The sequence below is a fragment of the Anolis sagrei genome, chromosome 3 (assembly GCF_037176765.1).
Source record: "Anolis sagrei isolate rAnoSag1 chromosome 3, rAnoSag1.mat, whole genome shotgun sequence".
Classification (NCBI taxonomy): Eukaryota; Metazoa; Chordata; class Lepidosauria; order Squamata; family Dactyloidae; genus Anolis; species Anolis sagrei.
The window spans coordinates 216,369,555-216,396,746 of NC_090023.1; the positions used below are offsets into that span (position 1 = coordinate 216,369,555).

Genomic DNA, 27,192 nt, shown 5'->3' on the forward strand with positions numbered 1-27,192 from the left:
TATCATGTGATTGTGTGCTGCCTCCAAAGGCTTAACTAAGGAGAACTTTACTTCCGCCTCCTGCATCTCTGTTCCTCACACTCTGCCTTTGGTTTGGACCCAGTTCCAGTGGATTTTTCTACCCGTCCGTCATTTAGCAAAGTTGTGAGGGAACTGCCTTTTTCCTGGCTTCAAACTCCCTGGATTTCCTTGTAGCAACAAGTATTTCATTTTCCTTTCCCTCAAGTTTTTCTTCTGGACAGTTTTGTCTATCATGGGCCTCTGAAATGAGCAAGCCAAGGTATTTTGTTCCTTTTTGCAAAACCTGTATCGCACTGTGTGGATATAAGGCAGGCAGAGATACCTTGCCCAAATGGAAAACAACCCCTCTTTTGTCTACAGGAAGATTACTGGGGTAAGTAATTTTACTGAGATATCTGCATGTCACAAACCCAGAGGTATCTCTCTCAAGCCTGGCCTGCCGCTGTGCTTTGCATACCTCAAGTGATTAGCTGGGATTTTAATTGCACCCGACTTGAGAACGGCAGCCAAGGCTATATTTCCAGCTACTGTGCTCTGGGCTTCCTGGCAGGAGAGTTTCCTGCTCTCCTGTGTTTGGGGTGAGCATGTTATCCTCGGGAGCATGAGGCAAAAACAGGAGTGGGAAGTTGAGTCAATCTAGAAAGACATTTTCAAGTTTCCTAGCTCAAGATTTTTCAATTACCAGATGCCGTTGGATTAAGACAAAGATGTGTGTTTGTAATAGTGCTGCCTGGATCCTTTGAAACATAATGCTTCTCTTTTGCTGCTTTCCAAATCACATTTCATTTGGTTGCAATTATATTCTGCAATGAGGCTCAAAAAAGGTGACTTATTCCAGTTCTAGGTTGGCCATCCAGTTTTTTTGCGTGCCATCTGGCTATATAGGCTTTTACTTGGCAGTGAGTTAATTTAAAGGATAGGTAAAGGTAAAGGTTTTCCCCTGACATTAAGTCCAGTCATGTCCGACTCTGGGGGTTGGTGCTCATCTCCATTTCTAAGCTGAAGAGCCAGAGTTGTCCATAGACGCCGCCTAGGTCATGTGGCCAGCATGACTGCATGGAATGCATTACCTTCCCGCTGGAGCGGTTCCTATTGATCTACTCACATTTGCATGTTTTCGAACTGCTAGGCTGGCAGAAGATGGGGCTGACAGTGGAAACTCACACCGCTCACCGGATTCGAACCTGCACCCATTCGGTCAACAAGTTTAGTAGTTCAGTTCTTTAACCCACTGCGCCATCGGTGGCTCCTTTAAAGGATACGGTTGTCCTAGTCTAATCAGAGATGATCGACTAGGCTTCCTCTGCCCACTATCATATGCAGAAGAACACAGTGTTGGTTAGCTCTCCTTCAGGATTAAATTTATATATCATTTGAAGGGGACAATAGTAGCTCTGAAAGACTCTTGCAAACCAACCTGGAGAGAGATAGAACAAGAAACAATGCCTGAGAATAAACACTGGATGAGGGTCAGATTAGAAACGGATTTCTATTTGTTTAGAATGGCTGCCCTAGCCATATAAAAATAGTGGAAGAGAATATGTGTCAATATTGCATGGGGCTGTGTGTACATATCCTTGCAAGCATTTTCCCCAGAAATCCTTCCCAGATACTGTGATCCCAGTCAAACTAGATCAGCGTTTCTCAACCTGGAGGTCGGGACCCTTGGAGGGGTCGTAAGGGGGTGTCAGAGTGGTTGCCAGACACCATCAGAAAACACAGTATTTTCTGTTGGTCATGGGGGTTCTGTGTGGGAAGTTTGGCCCAATTCTGTCGTTGGTGAGGTTCAGAATGCTCTTTCATTGTAGGTGAACTATAAATCTCAGCAACTACAACTCCCAAATGTCAACGTCTATTTTCCCCAAACTCCACCAGTGTTCACATTGGAGCATATTGAGTATTCGTGCCAAGTTTGGTCTAGATTCATCATTGTTTGAATCCAAAATTTAAGGTCAATGCCCACCAAACCCTTCCAGTATTTTCTCTTGGTCATGAGAGATCTCTGTGCCAAGTTTGGTTCAATTCCATCACTGGTGGAGTTCAGAAAGCTCTTTGATTGTAGGTAGACTATACATCCCAGCAACTACAACTCCCAAATGTCAAAATCAATTCCCCCCAACCCCACCAGTATTCAAATTTGGGCACATCAGATATTTGTGCCAAATTTGGTTTAGTGAATTGAAAATACATCCTGTATATCAGATATTTGCATTATGATTCATAACAGTAGCAAAATTACAGTGATGAAGTAGCAACGAAAACAATTTTATGGTTGGGGGTCACCACAACATGAGGAACTGTATTAAGGGGTCGTGGCATTAGGAAGGTTGGGAACCACTGTACTAGATTATCTCCTTTCTTTTCCTATTTGCATGGAGAGGAAGCCACATATTGGTCTGTTTTGAATGTATCTTAAAGGCTATGCTCCCATTCAGGACCAGAGAAGGGACTTGGTTGCCACAAGGGTTAAGGTTTTTTGCTCAAAAAAGATAGTATTTGCTTTCCATCTAGTAATCAGGATTCTATATACTTTCTTTTTCTTTCTTTCTTTAGAGTAATTGATTTTACTTAAAAAGGACTTCTACAGCCATCTGCCTGATCTGTTTTGAAAAATGAAGCTAAGAATCCCAATATAGTTATTTTTGCATGTATATCAAAACATATCAGTGACCCAATTATATATTAACATTCCAGCCCAATTGCATGAACATGTGATTGTGGGGGAGAGGATTCATTTCTTCCTAATATATCTTATTATAATTCAATGGCTGTTTCTAAATTAAGGAAAATGTTAAATGTGGTTTCTGAAGCAAATTTATCCCGATTTAACTGCTACTCTTGCAGATCATGTTCTACATAAAAGAGTCTTTCTTTCTTTCTATGCCCTCTGTCTATATAGATGCCGGTTTCTTTCATAATGCTTTAGCAAAGTATCTCACGGTTGCTATAGAAGTTCCCATCTGACTGCTACAACCGTTGCATTAGTTTAAGCTTCTTGCATACCAATCTTAGTTATTTTGGTTTATATTCACACGCATTTCATATGGCCTGGATTAACACTACCCGTTTAAGAAAGCCTCTCTATATAACTGAGCCTTACTGGGCAATTGCCTTCTTTTTGCAGCTACACAATCTGATGTGTGTCATCTGAGATGTATTTGGGAATTCCTTTTTAAAGAAGAATTGAAAGGGTGTGTGTTTGCTTTTTTTACACCCATCTTTCTTCTACAAAGCTTCAGGCAATGTGAATGTTTTCTTCCTTTCCTTGTGAATGGACCAAGCACACCCAGTGTTGTCAGTTCTGCTATTTCATTGACTGTTTTAGGAGTTTTGTCATTTAAATTGGCTTCTTTAGAACAGGGGTTCCCAAACTGTGGTCTGTGGACCACCAGTGATCCCCAAAAACTACAATATGGTCCTTGGCACCACCGTTACTGCACCATTGCAACAAGAGTGACTGATTTCGTGAAACCCTCTTATAGTGCCAAGGCAATGGAGATGTCAGGAGGAGAGAGGCTGACTACCCACGAAAGGAGGCATAACAACAAGCTTCCTGATTGCTGCTTCTTCTCCTCCCCTCCCCCCCTTCCTGTTCCATGTGGTGCCTGGAAATGGGGGCGCCTGGTGTCTTCATTTTTAGGCGTCTTCCTGGGTTATTTGGAGTGCTGATTCAGAAGATTGCATTGGACAGACCACATCAGCTCTAGATTATTAAATATGGTTTTCTGTGGGGGAGCAGATGGTGACTACTGGATGGCATACACACTGTATCAGAAACTAGAGAGATGTGGTCTATCCAATGCAATTTTCTGAATCAGCACCCCAAATAACCAAACTGAATCTAAAGTTGACCAAAAGCCGATATGTAACCCTTTTGGTACTAATGTTGGAGAGTGGTCCTTGGCCAAAGTGGTCCCTGGTCAAGTGGTCCCTGTTCAAAAAAAGGTTGGGAACCACTGCTTTAGAAAGACATCAAAAATACCTTCTGATAATTAGAATTAAAATCTGTTAAACAAACCAGTCTTCAAGAGGGGGATTGCTAGGGCTTAGAATTAGAAAAAGTGTTTAGCATATTCGTGTTTAGCATATTCTTCAATCCCCAGATAGGCTATCATCCTGGAACCTTAGTATGAGACAGAGTGAGAAATTGAGCCCATATTCATTATAATATAAAAGGTTTTATCAAGTATTGTCTTCTCTTAGACTCCAACTCCATTGTAGGAGTTTATACATATAGGCACATCAGTTATATACTTGTATATATTAGAATACACATTAGAACGGTGTTTCATTTGTTTTCTGGATCAGTTTCTGTCATAAACAAACACTGTTTCCTTCTCTGCTGGATAATTGTTCTTCCACTCTCTGGTCTGGTTTTTGGAAAGTTTCCTCCAAATCCTTTCAGATAGACATGGTAACTGACATGTATCCTACAACTGCTACATTGATTTGCATGACGTAGAAGACCCTTATATTAGCAAAAACACACCCTTCGACATTTTACAGATGAAACATGTAGCCAAGCCACATCAGAGGGTGATCAAGATGGCAACCATCATTAATGAGGAAGAACAAACAAACTAGGGTGGACTTCAGCACGTTGCTTTTGCCTAAGCCGACTGGGGAGGACAAGATTTCCCGCTCTGCTCCACTATTTGAGCACAAGTTACTTTTACACTTTGAGATCAGTTTCCACCAACTGAAAAAAGACAAAGGGAGAAAGTGGGAAGAGGAGAAAGAAACTGAGCTATTGGGTTGCTGTGAGTTTTCTGGGCTGTATGTTTCAGAAGCATTCTCTCCTGACATTTCACCCACATCTATTGCAGGCACCCTCACTAGCTCTGAGGACGCCAGCCATAGATGTGGGTGAAGCGTCAGGAGAGAATGCTTCTGTAACATGGCCATACAGCCCAGAAAACTCACAACAATTCTGACTATGAAAGCCTTCGACAACAATCTGAGCCATTTTAAAAATATCTGGGGGGGGGGGGGGGGAGCGAGGACAGAGGATTAATTCGGATTGTCCTTGCCCTTCTAGAACTGTTGGGGGAATGTGCAAAAGCTTATATGACTGACTTTCATAAGCTGTGCTGCAGCGTGACACAAACTATAGTATTGATTAGTTCCAGATCCCAGATCTTGAGGGTGTGGACAGACTTTGCCAATTGCAAATGTTTTCTGTATTAAGAAGATGACCCAACTCTTTGGATTGTTTCATTGGATTGTTTGGAGCTTCAGCTGCTCATAGTCAGGCAAATGAATGCATACCTAATGATGAAATCTGTTAATTGTAATAAATTAAATGAAGGGTCTAACAACACAGTTACGTTTTCTTACATTCTGAAAAAAAATGGAATTAGGGGAAGAGGCTGAGTCAAAAAGCCCTTATACCAATACTGACACCCTTCTGATACCTGCTTCAGGAAATACATTAAATACATCTTGAGATAACACTGTCTGCATGATTCCAATAAATAATATTTACAAAAGGACTACTGTCTTCAGAGCAAAGCATTCCTGTGGTAGGAGTAAAGCTTGAGGCACTTTTCACACTGATACCACCCAGATAGTTCAATCGTATTTGGCTGAGGCTCCTGTTTTGTAGGATTACTTTGATAAATGGGTTTATTTTGCCACTTTGTATGATAATACAGCATTTACTTTGACTCCAATGAGCTGAAATAATAGGAACAGCAGTTTCTGACAAAGATGGCCCCTTTCAAACTATAGAATTGTAGCACTATGGTTCCATTTTAATTGCCATGGTTACATTCTATAGAATCCTGAGATCTCTAGTTTAAAGGTGGACTATATAGCATTCTCACCTGGAGAACTGTAGTCACAACCAAAGGATCAATGCCATAATATGCCCCCGGTGGCGCAGTGGATTAAGCCCCTGTGCCGGCAGGACTGAAGACCGACAGGTCGCAGGTCCGAATCTGGGGAGAGGCGGATGAGCTCCCTCTATCAGTTCTAGTTCCTCATGCGGGGACATGAGAGAAGCCTCCCAGAAGGATGATAAAAAATCAAATCATCTGGGCATCCCCTGGGCAACGTCCTTGCAGACGGCCAATTATCTCACACCAGAAGCGACTTGCAGTTCCTCAAGTCGCTCCTGACACGACAAAAAAAATGCCAGTTAAAGTGGAGTCGTAGTGCTATAATTATGTAAGATGACATAGAAATTGTGTACCTATAGAAGTGTGGTGCCTTGCCATTCATCCACACTTGGGTAAAGAGGTTCTGGTCTCTAGCCAGATTATTCAAACCTTTTCTCAAACTAGTATACTTTGGAAACCACCTCATTCTGATTTCTGCATTATTTTCCCTTAAGGAATTGATGCCAACCCATGTTTCTGTTTAGCTGTGTTTTATTCTTCTAACATGTTTTCATGTGTTAAAGAGTTGTGTTGCTTTAAGAAGCTAGGTAAAGCCTTCCACAAACTTTGCAAGAGCAACATAAACTCCTTCCACACAGCTGAATAATATCCCACATTATCTGCTTGAACTGGTATATATGGCAATGTGGACTGGTATATATGCCCTTCCACACAACCATATATCACAGAATATCAAGACAGAAAATCCCATATTATCTGAGTGTGGACACAGATAACGTATTCAAAGCAGATATTGTGGAATTTTCTGTCTTGATATTCTCGGTTATACGGCTGTGTGGAAGGGCCCATTGTCCTAACCAAACAGAGCTAAAATGTCAGTTGTTTCAGTTTCCCACCCCTCTTATCATTTTGTAGCTATTCTTCAACTGCCTCTGGAATTTATGGCACTAATTTGATGTTGTTTGGTTCACTAGTGTAGAAGAGCTAAAGCAACTCTGGAAATATACAGCATATTTCCCAACCTCTTTCCATCTCCATGTCTAACATGCATTTTTGTCCTTCCCAGCACCTCACCTTCCCTCTAATTGCTGTCACACTCCTGTCATCATTTGGATCCTCAATGCTCTATGGCTACAATCTTGCTGTAGTGAACTCTCCAACAGCGGTAAGATCATAGTGGAAAGTACATGCTCACTAGGGTTGCCAGATCTCGGGGCTTGTGTTTTCATGGCATATCTCCAGAAGATTAAAGTACAAACTCTCTAGTTTTAGTAGGCTCAGTTTCAGGCAAGATGAAAGGACTGTGTACAAATCTCCTGCTCAACTCACAGAGCAACAGCTTGCTGCTGTTTTCTCCCAGTCATTGTGGTATCAAGTTTTACCTTCTGATTTCACAAAAAAATGTGTATTAATTTTCAAGGAAGAATATTTATCTTTGTATGAGTGTTTGAATGACAAACCATAAACAAATGATTTATGCTTTATTTATTTATTTATTTTGTATCAAAGGCATTGCATAAATGAGTATAAAACTGATAAAAATAGAAGGAGCACAAGTGGCTAAATATCTTTTTACCAAAAACAGGCAACAACAACTGCATTGTCTGTAGCCTCCAATAATTCTTCCTGTGTACATGAGGCAGGGCATAGTGGACAAGCATACAGATGTGGAGCTGTCTGTTTTGCTCCACAGTCACACAAGGTGGAGGATTCTTTTAGGCAGTGCCATTTTGCCAGGTTGTCTTTTGATCTGCCCACTCCACTTCTGTTGCTTAATACATAGGGATTGATCCTACTCTCAGGTTTTGCCCTGGATGGAATGACATTATTAGAGGGGCAGAGAGGGGTGAGGACTACACTGGGTGACAGCATCAGAAGGGCTGACACAGAAAGGATTGTCTTACCAAGAGGAAGTGCCTCCCTGCCTCTCCAGGTGGCAGGAGTGGGTGCTCCTCCTCTCATCTTCCTTCCTTCTCCTCAACCAGTGGCTCAACATCACAGCATTTTTCAGACAAAAGCCACCACTGGGAAACCACCAGTTTGCTTGCATGATGTCAGGGCAGAAGGGAACTTTCATCTGGGACAAGCTGAGGTGGTCTAGAAGAAGAACAGCAGAAGCCTACTGGCTGGGCTTCTCTGGGCAATGAGTGGCACTTATGGCCAGAGCTAAGTGATCTCCTGGCTGCCAGGGGTTGGCTCCCCTAACCCTAGTGACATCACTACTTGGAAGTCTCAAGTTGATCCAGAGAGTGGGAAAGGTTTTATCTCTGTTTCCTGATAAGCCATGTTGAACTGTACCTAATTATTTTACTCGTCAATAGCTTATCTTGGTTGACATCCTCCACTCCACAAAGTATGTGAAACTACTGCTCTAAGATTATCATGTTCTCATCTATATACTATATCTTTCTCCTTTGCAGCACATCAAAGCCTTCTATAATGCAACCTGGCACTACCGATATGGGGAAGGCCTCTCTCAAAGGTCACTCATGCTCATGTACTCACTGACGGTCTCAGTCTTTGCCCTGGGAGGCCTGGTGGGGTCCTTTCCTGTGGGAATTCTGGTCACCATCTATGGAAGGTAAAGGCAGTGCTCACAATATGGCACATAATAATGCACATAAGAGGTGGGCAAAGAGTGGGTATGAAACTGCATGTACCACAGCATCACTGTTTGTTTTTTGTTTGCATTTGTGGTCTTTGACCTGGAAGCCTCCAGAAACAACAATTCCCCTTGACAATAGGTTCCAAGACCTCCGTGTATTATTTTAGATTTGTTAGGGCCCTTCCACTCAGCCCTTTATCCCAGAATATCAAGGCAGAAAATCCTACAATATCTGCTTTGAACTGTGATATCTGAGTCCACACTCAGATAATGTGGGATTTTCTGCCCTAATATCCTGGGATGTAGGGCTATGTGGAAGGCCCCTAGTTAATTTGACCCTGAGCTGAAGCTTTGGATGTCACAAAAAGTCCAGCCTCTGAGAGATTTCTCAGTGTCCTACATTGTATTTAGCAAATCCATGTATTCTTAATCTACCCTAATCTCGTATCTGATGACTTATAGTCCAAAACATCTGGGCTGCATTGAGATGAAGAAGGCTGTGCTATGATTCTGTAAAGAAGTTGTAACAGAAATACAAAAGCAGCATGAATGCCATAAAAAGCAAGAAAGAGGTAGTGCAATGACAATTTTGGGGAGCCACTTGAGTTTCATTTTGCCCAAGACAAAGAAGAGGGAAACAACGTGGTGGGATTTTTAAAGTTTCTGAATTTTCGACTATCTCTACATTCATTCCTAGGAATGGCACCTTGGTGCGTAGCAATCTCCTTGTCCTCCTGGCTGGCACATTGATGGGATTCAGTCGCTACGTGGAATCACCTGAAATGGTCATTCTTGGACGGTTCATCACCGGTATTCACTCTGGTAGGAGACCCTCTACTGCCCAGATTTTCTCTTTCTTGTTTGTGTGTGAGAGATCTAGGTTAGAGATGAGAAACATGCAGCCCTACAGATCTTTTAGAACTGTAACTCCAAACATTTCTTTATAAGCTATGCCAGTTAGGGCTTCTGGGAATTGAAGTTCAACTGTAATTTAAGGTCCACATACATTATCAGCCCCTGGTCTCTGTGAATTAGTGTGAAGTGTCAGAATGCAACCATTCTTCATACTCACAAAAAACTGTTTAAATTGTAATTTTTTTAGGCAAGTGGTTCTCAGTCTTTGCTCTTCCAGATATTTTGAACTTCATCCTTCATAAACCCTCATCATTGACCAAGCTGACTAGGGCTTCTGAAACCTTTCGAAATCTTGGGGACAGGACTGACATGACTCACAATCCAGGCCTAGACAATATGTCTCCTAAGAAGAAAATCCCATCTTATAATTCCATTGTCTTGGATATACTAATTTTCTATATGGGCATTCAGCCATGTTAACACACGCACACATACTGCGTACTGCGTGTTTTGTTTCTAGTTATTTAGCATTTACATGTCACCTCTTTCTGCTTCATTATTGCAGTGGTCCAATAAGGCTCTTTTCAGAGTCTTTTCAGAGCGACTTGAGAAACTGCAAGTCACTTCTGGTGTGAGAGAATTGGCCATCTGCAAGGACATTGCCCAGGGGACACCTGGATGTTTTGATGTTTTATCGTCCTTGTCAGAGGCTTATCTCATGTCTCTGCTGACAGAGGGAACTCATCCACACTCTCCCCGGATTCAGTCCTGCGACCTGTCGGTCTTCAGTCCTGCCGGCACAAGGGGTTAACCCACTGTGCCACCGGGGGCTCCTTTTTAGAGATTAAGTAGATATTTGTTACTTGACAGCATATTTAGCCTGCCATTGATTCTGGGTTTACTGGGTCAAGGAGTGTTGCTATGTTTATTTATGTTTCTCTTCTCTGAGTTTCTTGAAGTGACAATAGTAACACAAAACTTGCTTTCTTTTTCTCTACCAGGTATCTGTCTCAGTGTGGTGCCCATGTATCTGGGAGAAATTGCCCCCAAGAACATCCGTGGATTTCTGGGCCTTGTACCAAGCATCTTCATTTGCTTGGGTGTTTTTTCTGCCCAGGTCCTTGGCCTTCCAGAGCTTCTTGGGGAGGTAAATGGTTACAATTCTACTACCTGCATGGAATGGGTTTGACCACAGAAGTGGCAGTTTGAAGTTCTTTCATAACTCCTAGCTAGTGGTGAGAAGTGGCTGGATTAGCAGTTCAGCATAAGAAGAAAAGCAACAAAATGCCCCACACACCAGTGCACAATAAGAAATGTTATAGTTAGTTGTTGTCAGATCATAAACTAGTACCAGAGAAACAAAAGGCTAGATAGACGTTCACTTCTGGAATTCCCAAGTTATTATGTGTGCCTGGAGTAGATGAGAAAAGCTTCAAGGGCACTGCTTATTATCCAGGTTGAATTCCCAATGGAAAGCAAAATGGTTGGAAATTTAAGACATTGCTATGATGTTTCGGTTTGTTTACAAGCAAATAACTGAAAGTGCAAAATAGCAGTTTGATTTTATTTTAAGTGCCATAGTTCAATTCTTGGCATTTGTGATTTGACAAGGAATTGAGACGTCTCTGGCAGAAAGTGCCAGCTCATTACTCAAAACTCTGTCTCCATTCAAGCTCCTGGCCACCATGGGTGCTTCATTCTAACAATGTTGCCCATGCAACCAGCAAGGAGCAACCTTCTTGTTGTCGTATAGGTTTACCTGCCAATTTCAGAATGGGGTGCCCACAATAGTTAAGAGCTTGGATGGAGCTCCATGGCTGGCTGTGAGCAGCAGCAGGGACATAATCCATCCCTTTCCCCTGCACATATGAGGACAGGGAAAAGGTGCTGATGCCACTGTCCTATTTGGACCATGGATCAGTCCAATTCAGACCTGACTCCAATGTCTAAACTGTCCTAAAGCTGAGGGTTACTCCATCATTTCCAGCAAGTTCCAAAGTATCACTTTGCCCAGAGTGGAACAAGATTGGTTTAATCCTAAAATACCCACAATACTTACTGGAAGTCACCAAACATCATGAAGATAGGCAGCAGTAGATTCCAGTCCAGGTTTCCCTGCCCAGGAAGAATTGCCAGTGAAGAGTCATCTTCACCAACATAAGTTTCATCGTCCAACGTAGGGTTTCCTATCCATTATAGCAATTTATCTCTAATTACATAACAAAAGATATGCCAGGTGACACCATTCTACTTCTGCCCAAAAAAGAACTTCAAGCAATCACTGAAATCCCTTTAACCCTTCTTGTTCAAACCCCAAACTTTCTCCCAACAATAAGCCACCAGTGATATATAACATAACAATGTTGCAAGATAGGTGCACCGCTTTAATAGAGAGGAAAAAAGAAATCACCATCAGAGTTCACTCCGGATAAAGAAGTAAAACAATAGATTTGTAATAGGAAGGGAGGTAGCTGTCAGGGATGCGTCTATACCAGGCCTGCACAACCTGCAGCCTCCCCCCCCCCCCCAGGTGTTTGGGACTTCAGCTCCCAGAATTCCTGGCCATGGAACATCTGGCTAGAGCTTCTGGGATTTGGAGGCTGAAACACCTGGAGGGTCGCACGTTGTACAGGCCTGATCTATACTATAAAATTAATGTAGTTTTACACTACTTTAACTGCCATGACTCAATGCAATAGAATCATGGGAGTTGTCAAGGATGGTAAAACATCAAAACATTCTGGTGTCTCCTAGGCAACGTCCTTGCAGACGGCCAATTCTCTCACACCAGAAATGACTTGCAGTTTCTCAAGTCGTTCCTGACATGAAAATAAATGGGAGTTGTAATTTTACAAGATCTTCAGTCTTCTCTGCCAACAAATTCTGGTGCTTCACTAGCTCCCTTGATTCCAAAGCACTGACCTAAGTCAATTAAAATGGTGTCAAACTGCATTAATTCCGTGTAGATGCATCTCAGGTTACTCTCACTTCAATCAATGTACGCCCCCCTCCCCCAAGCCAATAACTGTGGCCTTCCCTTGCAGCCTCATTGCCTCCCCTTGTGTGCATTTAGAAAAAGAATTGTTTAATAAAAGACTCTTGTGTTTCAACGTCGTTCCAATGTGTGTGTCCCCATTAGTAGGATCAGCATGACAAGGAATAATCTCTGTTGGACACTCTCTTTCTAGGATGCCTACTGGCCTCTCATCCTCTCTGTGATTGTTGTGCCTTCCTTAGTCCAGTTAATACTGCTCAACTGGTTTCCAGAAAGCCCTCGTTACCTGCTCATTGAGAAGAACAATGTCGAAGAAGCTACCATGGGTGAGTGGCATGCTCCCTTAGGGTGCCCAGATCTGGGAAAGAGCCAAGTCCCACCTTCTTAGACTCCTTTCCAATTTCCTGTCTAGCAAATGAGAGAACCCCAGATTCAGGGGGACAACCCTGATTCCTTCCTGGTTTAAAAAACAAAAGCAAAAATTTGATTTATAAAGGAAAGCTCTGATATTGAGGTCAGGCTTCAAGGATATTGAAGTTCATGCAAGGATAGGGAATCTCATGTTTTAGGACAGTTTCTCCTTTATAGGATCTCAATTCAGGCCTCTAGTGATGTGCAGAGAGTTAGATCCACTTGCCCATCACATCATCATCTATATGGTTTCCCACCCAGCCTAAAGGGTTGCACATCACCTGTAAAGTTTAACTTAGTCTCAGTAGGACTTTTAATGTAATGCTGATATTTTTGGTCCCATCCTTTTGTGTCTGGCCCTGCTGACCAATGGAATATCCAATGTAACAGTATCCAAAAGTCCCAGGCTCAGTCAGCTCCCTGGGCATAGCCCGACCAATCAGCTTTGTGCAGTTGACACACCCACACACACACACACACCTACTGATTTCTTACATGCGCCAACTAACAAGGGCTAGAGGAATGGAGCATACATACTTAACCACAGAATTACTTATTGATTTATATGGTTATATACTTCACGCAAGATCCAAAGAGATAACATGGAAGTGTTGAATTTTTATATCCAGCCACTTGAAAATAGTTTTTATTATGGTCACCAGAAACCAGTAAATTTTGCTTTAAGGACCTCATGCACCCGGTGGGTTGTTCAGCCTTGCTCAGAGCATTGTTCTTATTTGACTTGTTTCACCCGTCTTTTCCCCACAGCACTGCGATGGTTCCTTGGCAAGTACGATGTGCAGGATGTGATTGAAGAGATGGAGGAGGAGAAACGTTCCCTTGCCTCTGTTGAGACTTTGTCCGTGTGGCAATTGCTGAAGGATTGCTCTGTGCGATGGCAAGTGCTCTCTGTTGTGGTGATCAACATGGGCATGCAGCTTTCAGGAATAGATGCGGTAAGGGCTCTTGCTCTTGGTTATAATCTCAAGGACGCAGCCCAGCCATGAGGCTTCTCTGTGACTTCTCACCATCTAACTTCTGTAGCTCCAAGCATTTTTTTCTTCCCTTGTTACCTTCATTCCCTTTTTGAACAAGAGTATCTCTCTTTTTAAGCTATGATTGCCAGAATTCTCAAATCAGTAGCTATACTGGATAGTAAATCGTAGGATTTACCCAAAAAGGAGAATGAAATATTGAATTCCAAGCTCTTCATCTGTATGTTTTCACCTGTTGTTCTGCAGCATCTTCTATATATGGAAGCAAAGACATCTGAGTTGCCAACTCGTTCCTCTCCAAATCATTATTTCCATTCACATTGTGCATTTATAGTGGTTTAGTGTAACTCATTTTCCAGTTAATGCTATTTTGTAAATTCATTTTGCCTTGAACCTAGCCTTGTCCTCACCAACACAGTGATATTCGCTGGATCACACAGCCATATAACCCAGAATATCAAGGCAGAAAATCCCACACGATCTGCTTTGAACTGGGTTATCTGAGTCCACAGTGCCATATATTCCAGTGCAAAGCATAAAATGTGGGATTTTATTCAGCTGTGTGGAAGGAGCCTCAGTTTTCATTCAGAAACAATGCACAAATTTGAATCAGTTAGGTCATGTTTCCTAATGCCCAGTGCAGCCATCCCCGAGAGGGACTTCCAAAGAAAATGCAAAGCAGGTCTTTACGCTCATGATTTTATTTTTCTCTGTTGATAGATCTGGTTTTACACCAATGCCATTTTTGAGAATGCTGGCATTCCTGACCCAGAAATCCCCTACACAACAGTGGGCACTGGTGCAATTGAAGTCATCGCTGGTTTGATAGGTGTAAGTATGGAAATTTTTGGACTGGGTTATCTTGTCTGTAAAGGGATTTAACTTGATATTAAATGGTGCTGAAGGAGGGAGTTTGTTTATAAAAAATAGCCAGCTTTCCAAAGTAAGAGGCAAAAAAGGGAGTTTGGAGAGATCAAGCATGACAAACACAGCTTTAAGGATAACTTGTGTGTTTGTGTGTGAATATTTGATGCAATGGACTGAAGGACATTCCAGTGTTTAAGGGCCAGACTTGTGCAGCAACGGGAAGGAGAGAGTCCACTGCTAAGTTGCAATGTCTCTGAGCAGATAGAGGTCCAAAGTTTATCAGAACAGAGTAAGATAAGAGAGTAGCTGTGAAATCTGTTTTGGCTCTCTTTCTGTCTCACTGGCTTTTTAGGCCATGGTGATCTCCACTGACCAGAAGTGATTAAAGTGCTGGGTCAAGGAGTCCAGGAAGGTGTGGGTTGGAACAGTAGCAAAGTCTGGATGACACCGCAGAGAATTCTAGGGTCACACACACACACAAACCACAACCAGTCTTGTCCTGTTGCCTGCTTGTCATTACTTTTCTGGAGCTCTGCGTGAGTACAAGGGTAGAACTTTATGCTCTGCAGATGTTAAACAGTATCTTGGCTATTTCTGCTTATACAGTGTAGAGCCACAACCCCTTATTACAGTTCATCATGTTGTGGTGACCCCCAACCATAACATTATTTTTTTTGCTAGTTCATAACTGTAATTTTGCTACTGTTATGAATTGTAATCTGATATGCAGGATGTATTTTCATTCACTGGACCAAATTTAGCAAAAATACCTGATACGCCCAAATTTGAATATTGTTGGGGTTGGTGGGAATTGATTTTGTCATTTGGGAGTTGTAGTTTATTATTTATTTATTTATTTATTTCTTGCATTTATTGACCGCCCCTCTCAGCCCGAGGGCGACTCGGGGCGGTGAACAGCAACAAGGAAAAAACCGTGTACAATAAATCACGACAATACAAACCAGACAGATACAACATAACATATACTTATACTAAAAATCCGCTTCGTCGAGTCCTGGGGTCATAGCCGAAAATTCATAGTCCTAGTTCATTCCAATGTCATTCCAAGATACACTCAGTTGAAGGCCTGCTCGAAGAGCCATGTTTTCAGGCTCCTACGAAAGGCCATCAAGGAGGGCGCCTGTCTAACTTCAGCAGGGAGGGTGTTCCACAGCCGGGGGGCCACCACCGAGAAGGCCCGCTCTCTCGTCCCCGCCAGACGGGCCTGTGAGGCAGGCGGGACCGAGAGAAGGGCCTCCCCGGATGATCTCAAGGCCCTCGTGGGCTCGTAGGCCGAGATGCGGTCTGCAAGGTACTTTGGGCCGGAACCGTTTAGGGCTTTGTAGGATAACACCAGCACCTTAGTTGCTGGGATTTATAGTTCACCAACCATCAAAGAGCATTCTGAACTCCAGCAATGATGGAATTGAACTAAATTTAGCACACAGAACTCCCATGACCAACAGAAAATACTGGAAGGGTTTGGTGGGCATTGACCTTGGGTTTTGGAGTTGTAGTTTACCTACATCCAGAGAGCACTATGGACTCAAACAATGATGAATCTGGACCAAACTTGGCATGAATACTCAATATGCCCCAATGTGAACACTGGTGGAGTTTGGGGGAAATAGATCTTGATATTTGGGAGTTGCAGTTGCTGGGATTTATAGTTCACCTACAAAGAGCATTCTGAACCCCACCAATGACAGAATTGGGCCAAACTTCCCATACAGAACCCCCATGACCAACAGAAAACACAGTTGGTCATGAAGTCTTTGGTGACCCCTCTGACTGTCTCTTGTGACCCCCCCCCCCAGGGGTCCCAACTCCCAGGTTGTGAAATGCTGATGTAGAGGCTAAACTGCATAACTTAACTTATAGTTTCCCTGTTTTTCCATATATAATCCAGTTTGTGATTGCCTTCGGGTTCTGTGGAGGAGGGAAATTGATTTGATTTTAGGTTTGAATTGGGGAGTGCAACAACCACATTAAATATTTCAAGCAGCAATTGGGAGAGCTGACCCAAAGAGAAAAGATACTCAAACAAAATGCTGCTTGGCCAGGTGTTCCAATAACACAGTTCACAGCAATTGGGAGTTTTCCTTGAGAATGAGACTTTAGCATCAATGAATATCTATGCACCCACTCATAAAGCTAGACACACATTGCTATTTTGAAACAGAAAATATTTTCATACAAAACGGTGCTTGGTTCTTAATACATCTGAACATTATGAGATTAGCAAATTGACACACCAAGCTGGGCAATTTAGTAGGAGTGCCATCATGTTGGAAAAACCAAAGAGAAATCTTGTAAAGCCCATCGGTAAGACAAAATGGCAGAAAAGATTTAGGAAGCAAACAAACCTGTTTCCCATTAGAGCAGTGGTTCCCTTTTTCTTTTTCTTTTTTTGACCAGAGACCACTTGACCAGGGACCACTCTCCAACATTAGTACCAAAAGGGTTATGAATCGGTTTTTGGTCATCTTTAGATTCGGTTTGGTTATTTGTGGTGCTGATTCAGAAAATTGCATTGGATAGACCACACCAGCTCTAGTTTCTGATACAGAACATATGCCATCCAGTAGTCACCATCTGCTCGCCCACAGAAAACCATATTTAATAATCGAGAGCTGATGTGGTAGTAGTAATCTTTTGTGGGTAGTCATCCTCTCTCCTCCCAACATCCCTGTTGCCTCAGCACTATAAGAGGGTTTCGCGAAACCAGTCACTCTTGTTGCTGTGTGGTTTTGAGGAAATTGTATAGTAATGGTGAGGCTGCAGACCATAATTTTCTTCTTGCAGACCTCTGGTGGTCCACGGACCATAGGTTGGGAACCACTGCGCTAGAGGTAGATACATGTACATTCCTGATTTGCCTTGGGAGATGATTTTAAAAGACTTCATGATTTTTGTTCATACATTTGTGTGGGTTACAGAAAGGAAGAACCAAAGCTTCTGGCAGGAAGTTTAGCTACATCCGCAGCAAGTTTGTTGAACCTATTCACTATAAAGTTTAGTGCAGGTTTGTTTCTTTTATTAGACCAGAGGTATAAATTACAGAAAAATCTCATACCTAATACATCTTGAAGCCACCTTCTTTCAACAGGGCTGGTTGCTGCAACTGTCACAGGTCCTTTGATTCCAAATTTTAGCGCTGCTGGGACAGCTTCCCAGTCAGCTATCACCCAGGGGCCGCCCGTGTCGGAACTGTGCCTCTCCCTATTACCCAAACGCATAGCTCTCCCGCCCACCACCCGCCTTTGCTGCCCATCAGCAATGCCTAACTCTGGCAAGCTCATCGCTCCATCAGCCTGATTGCTCCTGAGTGCCGACAAAAACGGCCCCCAATGGATGCAGTGAGGTTGGTTATAAAATTACAGGCATTTGTTCTGCTGTCAGCAGTCTTCCTGCTTCGGCTTCCTTCTGGCAGCTTCTTTCCCCCAATCCTGGCAACCACAAGCTCCTGGATCCCAGGGCTTTCCTTTTTTTGCCAGTCTGTCCCGGTGACATGTCCAGAGCCCTATCTCCAGGGCCTCACTTATTTGCTGAACTGCACTCTAGGAATCAACCTGCAAATGTTGGTGTCTGAGCCCTCTTTGCACCAGCTTTTATCAGACATTGTGTTGTCTTCTCCCAGAGCTGAGCTGAACTGTTCAGCTTCTAAGTGCCTCCTGTCTCTGATATATTAAATGAAACTCCTTCTGAAAGCTAGGAACAAAACCCAGAACATACATTCCCAGCATCTAACCCATTAAATATAAGATTTTATAATTTCAGAGTGGTAATGGGCCCATTATTCTCTCACTAAATCCCAAATCTCTTTGCAGCTCCAGAGACCAAATCCAGAATTGCTAAAGGATCATATTCCAGCTCCATTATGCTGTTGATGGGATAAGATGGTCCTGCCATCAGGCATCTCTTTCTTAAACTTATGTCTCACAATGGCATGAAAATTTGGTGGCACTCTGAGAATCCAAAGAGAGGAATCAAGCCTTGTTGGAATTAAAATAAGGGAATGTGATTCCCTAATTTTCAGTGGTGGTGGTAAAAATATATTTTGGTATTAATGACCAGAGTCCACCAAAACAGTCAAGGCTATATTTATTTATTTATTTATTTACCATATTTATATCCCGCCTGTCTCAGCCCAAAGGCACCACCCCTGCTTTATGAAATACTATTGTCGCTGTCCAATAAGCATTGCCGTCTTACTCACTTGTGCACATGAATGCAACCAAATCAACAACAATTATCCTCATAATTTATTTATTTTTTGCAGTGCTTCACGATTGAGAAGCTGGGACGTCGCCCACTTGTCATAACTGGTTTCTGTTTCATGGGCATATGCTGTGCCGGCATCACTGTGTCTCTGTTGCTGCAGGTAGGAACTTCTGAATAAGAACCGAAAGACCATTGGGTCTTGGGGGTAACATTGTTTCTGTAGTGTCCCAAGTCCTGGATATTTTGTGTGGACTCAGAGTGGTAGAGAGAACTGGGAAAGCAAAGAATGCTGTAGATCACTGGTTGGGACTGAAGTAACTGATCATACAAGGTCAAAGGGACGGGGATAACTAGTAGGCTGTAGTCCAATCTCATGCTACAGCAGAGAAGCAGAAGTCATGTCATCTGAGAATCCAGAGTAAGAGGTGGATGCCCATTTGCAGCCTGCTATTTAATCTTTTGAAAACCTCCTGTCTCTCTCCAGGCAGCTGTCTCCTGGATGCGTTATGTCAGTGTGGCCTGTGTCATCGGAATCATTGCAGGATTCTGCATAGGTCCAGGTGAGTTCCTTGTCCTGTTGGGTGAAACCAAGGAATGGAAGCTGACACATCCCTGATTTAAGATCACCGGGAGCCAGCAAAAGTCTAGAACCTGGAAGACTGGGGAATTCTGGGAGCTGTAGCCCAAAAGGTTGTGGAAATTATTCAAGCTGGGTCGAACTGTGAAGACGCTGAAACCACAGAAGTCTGGGTTAAAGGCCACTGGCCTATTTGTGTTGTCAAGGACTAGGAAGGATAGGGTATGATAAGAAGTGGGTTATCTGATATAGCACAGAATAATCTGGGTTCTTAAGGACAGCAAATTAGTACTCTTCTTGTAAAATGTCCCAAATGTCTTTGTTTTCTTAGGGAGGTTGTTCATGTTCTGAAAATGTAAATATGTTTGGAGTATTTGCATCCATAGGAGCTCCAGGTGGTGCAATGGGTTAAACCCTTGTGCCAGCAGAACTGCTGACAGAAAGGCCAGTTGTCTGAATCCAGGGAGTGTGGTGAGCTCCTACCTGTCAGCTCCAGCTTCTCATTTGGGCACATGAGAGAAGCCTCCCACAGGATGGGCATCTCCTAGGCAATGTCCTTGCAGATTGCCAATTCTCTCACACCAGAAGCAATGTACAGTTCCTCAGGTCATTCCAGACACGAAAGAAAAGTTGCACTCATGCTCATCTTTCCTCCAGGAAGCCAAATGCAGACCACATGGCTCCCCTCCTACCTATTTTTTTTCCTCAGAACAATCCTATCAGGTAGAAAAGGCTAATTTATTTATTATTTATTTATTTACATCCTTTCTATCCCGCCCATATCAGCCCGAAGGCAACTCAGGGCGGCATACAAAGTTGGCACAATTTGATGCCTTATATAAATACATACATCGATAAAAAGCAAAAAAGAAACAGTACAATACATTTAAAAGCATAAAACAATAAATAATACAAACTTTAAAACTATGTCCTCTCGTTCAAATCCTCATCCGTTCCATTGACTTGGCCATTCCTGGGTCATTTTCCAATTCAAATTTGTCTATTTATCCCGAGGTTCCAAATGCTTCCTCAAAGAGCCAGGTTTTCACTGTGTTTCGAAAGGTCAGGAGGGAGGGGGCTGATCTAATATCCCTAGGCAGGGAGTTCCGCAGCCGAGGGGCCACCACAGAGAAGGCCCTGTCTCTCGTCCCCGCCAAACGCGCTTGCGAGGCAGGCGGGATCGAGAGCAAGGCCTCCCCCGATGATCTCAAGTTCCTAGTGGGTTCGTAGGAAGAGAGGTGTTCGGATAGATAAGGTGGGCCGGAACCATTTAGGGCTTTATAGGCCAAAGCCAGCACTTTGAATTGTGCCCGGTAGCAAACTGGCATCCAGTGGAGCTGACTCAACAGAGGAGTTGGGTGCTCCCTGAGTGCCGCTCCTGTTAAGTTGCTAAGATTAACTTGCTCAAGGTCAACTAAGACTAAGAGTTCATGGCTCTATAAGGACTTCAACCCGAATCTCTCAAGTCCCTCTCCAGCCCAATACTCAAAGCCAGGGCTGTCCAGATATTGTCGGACTACAGCTACCATTAGTCTTCACCATTGGCAATACTAATGGTGTCTGATAGGAATGGCAGTCTATGAACATCTGGGGAGCAACATTGTTCCTGCCCGTTGCCTTCCCACCTCTAAACATTTGGAATAATGGCAGAAAGCTCAATCTCATCACCTAAAAGTAGTGAGACTGGCATGGCCTCTCAAAGTTGCGAAGTCCTTTCCTGTCTTAATTTGGGCTGCTGAGGCAATTCCTCTGCCTGCTGCTAAGGAAGAGGCGAAAGCGGAGCACTCTAAATATGATGGACGAGGCGGCTGCTGGTTTACCCAACTGATGTATTAGTGCAGCAGCCAACAGATCCATAACTCATTCTCGGCCCAGAATTTATTCACTGTAATTACATCTTTAATTAGGATTTTAATGGCTCATTGTTCACAAACAATGATGAATCTGACTTTTTAAATAAAAATATCTCTCTTCCCACTCTGGGTGATCTGTGAGCAATACTCAAACGGGGGCGGAGGGTGGATTGGGGGGGGGGGCAGAGTGGTTCTGAGCACTCCTTGGATGGATTTTTGAAAGTTTTTTAGAAGTCATTTTAAGGAAGCCATTCTGCATGCTCCTGAAAGAAGGACGTGTTACTTAAATTGCAACAGAAAGAAGACTAATCTTGGTGCATTAGGACAAGTAGCATCATTAGAAGTGAAATACTCCCCCCCCCCTCCCCGCCGCCCCAGGTTGTTTTGCAGGGAAGTTCCTTCCATTAAAGAACCCTCTTTTAATCAGTGATGTTGTTGTATACTCAGTTGTGGAGGAGAGCCAAACTAGAGCAGAGGGTAATTTAGGAAACGCTTTCGAAGCCCTGGAAAACTGACCCCTGTTTTCAATAGTTGGAGGGGGGCAAAGGGATGTGAAAATAGGGGAGGGCCTGTGTCCTTGTTGTCTTGGTAACTGTGCATGCTGTTTTGCTGGATTGCAGCACAGCTACCCAGCCAAACACACATGCACACAAGCTTTGGATAGCATAGGGAAGGGTGAACACCCCTGTCGTGCTTGTTTTGCTGTCTTTGCCCTTTTTCAGAAGCTTTCACCTCATTTTCTGTCCCTGTGATAATTGGATTTTGAAAAATTTGACTTGTTGTGGAAATAACGATTAGTGAGAAAACTTCAGTGGAGACACCTTTCCCCTATGATGACTCTTCCAAGAGCGAATTTCCCTTCCTAGGGGTAGATTTCTCTCACTTCCAGTTGTCTCACTCCCATTTGTAACTATGAGTAATTTGTAAGTTGGATGTTTGTAACTCAGGGACTGTCTTTACTCTGAAACTCTGCTCAGTTCTGAATATACATTGCAACGTACGTACAAGTGCACAATCTAGTGAGGGCTATATTGTTTAGTTAGAAACATGTCACTTCAACTGTCATGGATTCATCCAACTGCCATAGATCCATCTTATAGAACCCTGGGATTTGAAATTTGGTGAGTTAGTATCTTCCTTGTAAAATTAATGTGGTTTGACATCACTTTAATTGTCATGGCTGCAAGCAATCTGGGGATCACAACCGGACACAGTGAATACATATCTGACCTTGCACTTTGCTACTCTGCTGCTGAGTATGCATGCCCAGTGTGGAACACATCTCACCACACTAAAATAGCGGATGTGGCTCTTAATGAAATATGCCACATTATCACAGGATGTCTATGCCCTACACCACAGGAGAAACTATAATATTTTAGCCGGTATTGCACCACCTGACATCCGCTCGGAAGCAGCAACCGTTAATGAAAGGACCAAGGCATTGACATCTCCAGCCCATGCTCTGTTCAGATATTAGCCAGTAAGCCAATGCCTTAAATGAAGAAATAGCTTCCCAAGATCTACAAAGGAACACCTCAGCAAGTGAGAGTCCAAAAGTGGCAGGCTAAACCACAGAACCTTGGACCAAATGAGAAACTTGGACCAAATGAGAAACCCCCCTTCCCCTGCATACAGAAGACCGGGCAACTTGAAAGGCGTTAAACAAACTGCAGTCTGGCACCATGAGATGCAAAGCCAACTTTAAGAAATGGGGCTACAAAGTGGAGTCCTCAACATGCGAGTGTGGAGAAGAGCAAGCCACAGACCACTTACTACAATGCAGTCTGAGCCCTGCCACATACACAATGGAACACCAGAGGCACTCTTAAGTGGGCAACTTATGTTCAAAAGAAATTTAGTATAATTAGAGACGGCCCTAGGTAATTTTCAATGGTAAGCAAACAGTATTTTGCCCCCCCCCCCCCCCAACCAATCACTGATATATATTTTCTGTTCATCGTGGGAGTTCTGTGTGCCATATTTGGTTCAATTCCATCATTGGTGGAGTTCAGAATGCTCTTTGATTTTAGGTGAACTATACATCCCAGTAACTACAACTCACATATGTCAAGGTCTATTTTCCCCTAAGAGCGCCTCAAGAGCGCCCCTGGACAAAATCAACTATACTGCAAATGCTTACTTTGCGTAATGGCTTGAGCCGCCCCTGAGTATAATGCCAAGTGTTTAACTTTGTTTGTGGTTTTTCTATACATAATAACTGTATTCTCAATTCACTTCTCACATGATAAATAAATAAATTGCCATGGCTCAATACCATGAAATTTTGGGACTTGTAGTTTTACAAGGTCTTCAGCCTTCTCTACCACATGCAAACTATAAATCCTATGGCTCCCTAGCATTCAGCCATGGCAACTAAAGTGCAGTCAAATGGCATTAATTGTAAAGCACCCTTACTTAAGGTCTTTTGCTACAAAGCCGAACTGGTATAATTCAGGGGAATGTGCTAGAGATCCCTAAGATTAGAACTATATAGTGTCGACACATGTATGTGGATCTTGTCTATCCAGATTCAATTTATCTTAATGGGTCATGTGATTTAATTTATATTCCCGGATAGCTATTATTGGATTAACACAATTCAACATCATTTGATCTTCCTGACATCACCAATTAGCCAAATTCAATTTGTTCTGTGACATAATTATATTGAATCTATTGGCACCATATGGCTGGGACCACATATATTGGCTCCCTACTTCCACAACAAAAATAATTTTAAACCACAATGTGGCCATATTTTTGGCCCTCTCTGGACTATTTTATGTTCAGGAGAGACCTTTTAGAAAAACAAAGTGATCTAGAAGTTAACTTCTGTGAGATTTCCTTTTGGAATACTGGGATCTTCCAATACCTTCATTAGTCTACATCTTTTTAACTAAACCTCATATGTATTGTCAAAGGGCCCTTCCACACAGCCCTATATCCCAGAATATCAAGGCAGAAAATCCCACATTATCTGGGTGTGGACTCAGGGCCCTTCCACACACCCTCTATCCCAGAATATCAAGGCAGAAAATCCCATGATATCTGCTTTGCACTGGGTTATCTGAGTCCACACTCAGATAATGTGGGATTTTCTGCCTTGATATTCTGGAATATAGGGCTGTGTGGAAGGGCCCTTAATTACTCTCAGGGTTGTTCATATACCAAAGGTATATGGGTAGGAACTCAAGTTACAAGCCCTTCTGGCTCTAAACATAGTCTTTCTTCCACAGCTGGCGTTCCCTTTTTGATGACAGCTGAACTCTTCAAGCAGTCCCACCGGCCATCGGCCTACATTGTTGGAGGCTCCCTCAACTGGCTCTCAAACTTCACTGTTGGATTTGTGTTTCCTTTCCTGCAGGTAAGATGGTTCCTTTGGGTGGGTGGTGGGCTATGCTGATTGGGGGTTTCTAGAAGTAACCGCTCATAACAGGACTAGCTCTTTAGAAAGTAATGGTCCCAAGCTCTGGGCAGAAAACCAACCTTCCAAGAAGTTAATATCAATTGACTGGTTTGTTCATTCCAAATTTACCTACCTTTCTCCCAAAAATGGGACTTGAGCAGGCTTACAATTAAACAGAATCAGAATACTATACATTTAAAACTGCTCTCCACAGCTGAATCTATTATATGATTCAAACTTCATTGTATAGCAGTGTGGTTGTTGTTGTTCATTCGTTCAGTCATTTCCAACTCTTCATGACCTCATGGACCAGCCCACACCAAAGCTCCCTGTTGGCTGTCACCACCCCCAGCTCCTTCAAGGTCAATCCAGTCCCTTCAAGGATGCCATCCATCCATCCATCTTGCCCTTGATTGGCCCCTCTTCCTTTTTCCTTCCATTTTCCCCAGCATAATTGTCTTCTCTAAGCTTTCCTTTCTTCTCATTATGTGGCCAAAGTACTTCATCTTTGCCTCTACTATCCTTCCCTCCAATGAGCAGTCAGGATTTATTTCCCGAAGTATGGACTTGTTGGATCTTTTGGTGGTCCAAGGCAGTGTGGATCCAGCCCATATTGGTGCTCATACAGGGATTGTCCTGGCAATGGTTGCTGGACACAATATAGAAGAGAGACTAATGCTTGGTTTTTCTGTGTAACACCGAAAGAGACCATCATTAGAAGTGAGGAATGACCCCCCACCTATTTATTCTTCCATCTAATGTACCTATTGTGTTGATTAAGTCTTTCCGTGAGAGTATAATGCTCCAGCTTGTGAGTGGGAGAAACCATAGGGTAAGCAACCTGGTGCCATCCAGATGTTGACTCAAAGTTCCATCATCCCTAACCTTGCTTTCTGGGGTCAATAAGCACTAGGTTGTCTACCCTATCCATAAAACTAGGGATGTAACTCCTAACTTGGTTTAGAAACAACTTGTGAGACAAACACAGCATTCAATTGCTTGTGTCTGTTTCTCTTTTTCTAAACCTGGCATTATGACTTGTATCGAACCTCTAAGCCTTGATGTTTGATGGAAAACCAGACCAGTGAGTGATGCTGAAATTACAGGAAGAGAACTTGCAGAAAAATGCAGCTGGTTGCAACAGTACCACATCACAAGAAAGTTTGTTGCTATGTGCTTTCAAGTTGTTTCCAACTTATGGCAACCCTATCACAGGGTTTTCTTGGCAATATTCTTTTCAGAGGCGTTTGCCTGACAGAACGTGATTGCCCCAAACTGTAAGCCAGTTCCATCATCAGTTCTTTTACGTCCCACCTTGGAATTTAAGATTGTCCAGGGAGGCCCTCCTCTCAATACCGCCTTCTTCACAAACATGTTTGGTGGGGACGAGAGACAGGGCCTTCTCAGAGTTGCATTGCGTTATCATGAGTGTTACTTTGGGTTGAAATAGTACGGTTTACCTCCAAACTGCAAGTAAATATGATGATTGGATGAATCTTGTGCATTCTTTCTCTCTGGTTGTATTCCTCACTCTACTTTGTTTTCATTTTCAGATGTCAGCTGGTGCCTACTGCTACTTGGTTTTCTGCGGCATCTGCCTTGCGGTTGCATTGTATGTCTATTTCATCATCCCTGAGACTAAAAACAAGACATTTATGGAAATCAGCCACATGTTTGCCTCTCGCCACAGCTTCTTCTCTCGCTTGCCCAATGCTGTCAAGATGGTCAAGTTCAATGGCTATGGAGCCCTGGAGAACAGTTCCTTGGAATATTCTGGGTCAGAATCTAACCCATGATGCTTATCTTGTTTACTATTTCCTGAAGCAATTCCATCTATTGGAAAGCCATCTTAGTGAGATGTCTTCTGTGTTTGGGCTTAGGGAGATGGAATCATTTGATTGTCTTTCTACAGCTCCTTTCTTTCTGCCTGGTCAGTAGTCCAGAAAGGACTTGTAGAAAACTAAGTTTGAATCAGGTTCTTCTTCTGCCTCATTCTGCCCAACTGATCACTGCCCCAAACATTTGTGGGTACCCTCCATCCAAATTTATTCCTCCTCCTCCATGGCCTATTTCTGAAGCCTTAAAATCAAAGTAGTTAAATAACAACTATTTTCAGGCAACTGGTATATATGAAATGATTATAATGTCATGGTTGGAACTCATCCTTTATAGGATTTACAAATATTTACGGAAACCTATCAACCTTTTTTCAAGACTTAGGTTGCCTGAAGCCATGCGGTTTAGACTAGGTGGCCTTGGGTTCCTTCCAGTTCAATGATCCTACCAGTCTATGCCAACATATTACCTGAAACCATATTCAGAGATTTACAAGCACACAAAAAATGGTAGCATAGTCTTTCTACAGTTTGGAAACATTGCCTTTTCCATCAACAAGTCCGAGAATCCCTTCAGCTAGAAAGGCCAGTGGCCAAATTGGGAGCTATAATCCCCCAAAGTAACATTTCTAAATCTGGTTTAAGACATGCATACATCCCATTTGAAACAAAATTGAAAAATAAAACAAATGCTTGGCCCTGGAA

General features: G+C 42.9%; 1 protein-coding gene across 1 annotated transcript; it reads left to right on the forward strand.

Moving 5' to 3' along the window:
- LOC132770884 (solute carrier family 2, facilitated glucose transporter member 9-like) lies at positions 1-27,192 on the forward strand. Its single transcript, XM_060768264.2, has 12 exons — positions 1-394; positions 6,928-7,026; positions 8,282-8,442; positions 9,164-9,288; positions 10,323-10,468; positions 12,510-12,642; positions 13,496-13,683; positions 14,443-14,553; positions 18,872-18,973; positions 19,298-19,373; positions 24,483-24,610; positions 26,206-27,192. The coding sequence occupies exons 1-12, from the start codon at positions 353-355 to the stop codon at positions 26,446-26,448; spliced, it is 1,554 nt and encodes a 517-aa protein (XP_060624247.2). The 5' UTR covers positions 1-352; the 3' UTR covers positions 26,449-27,192.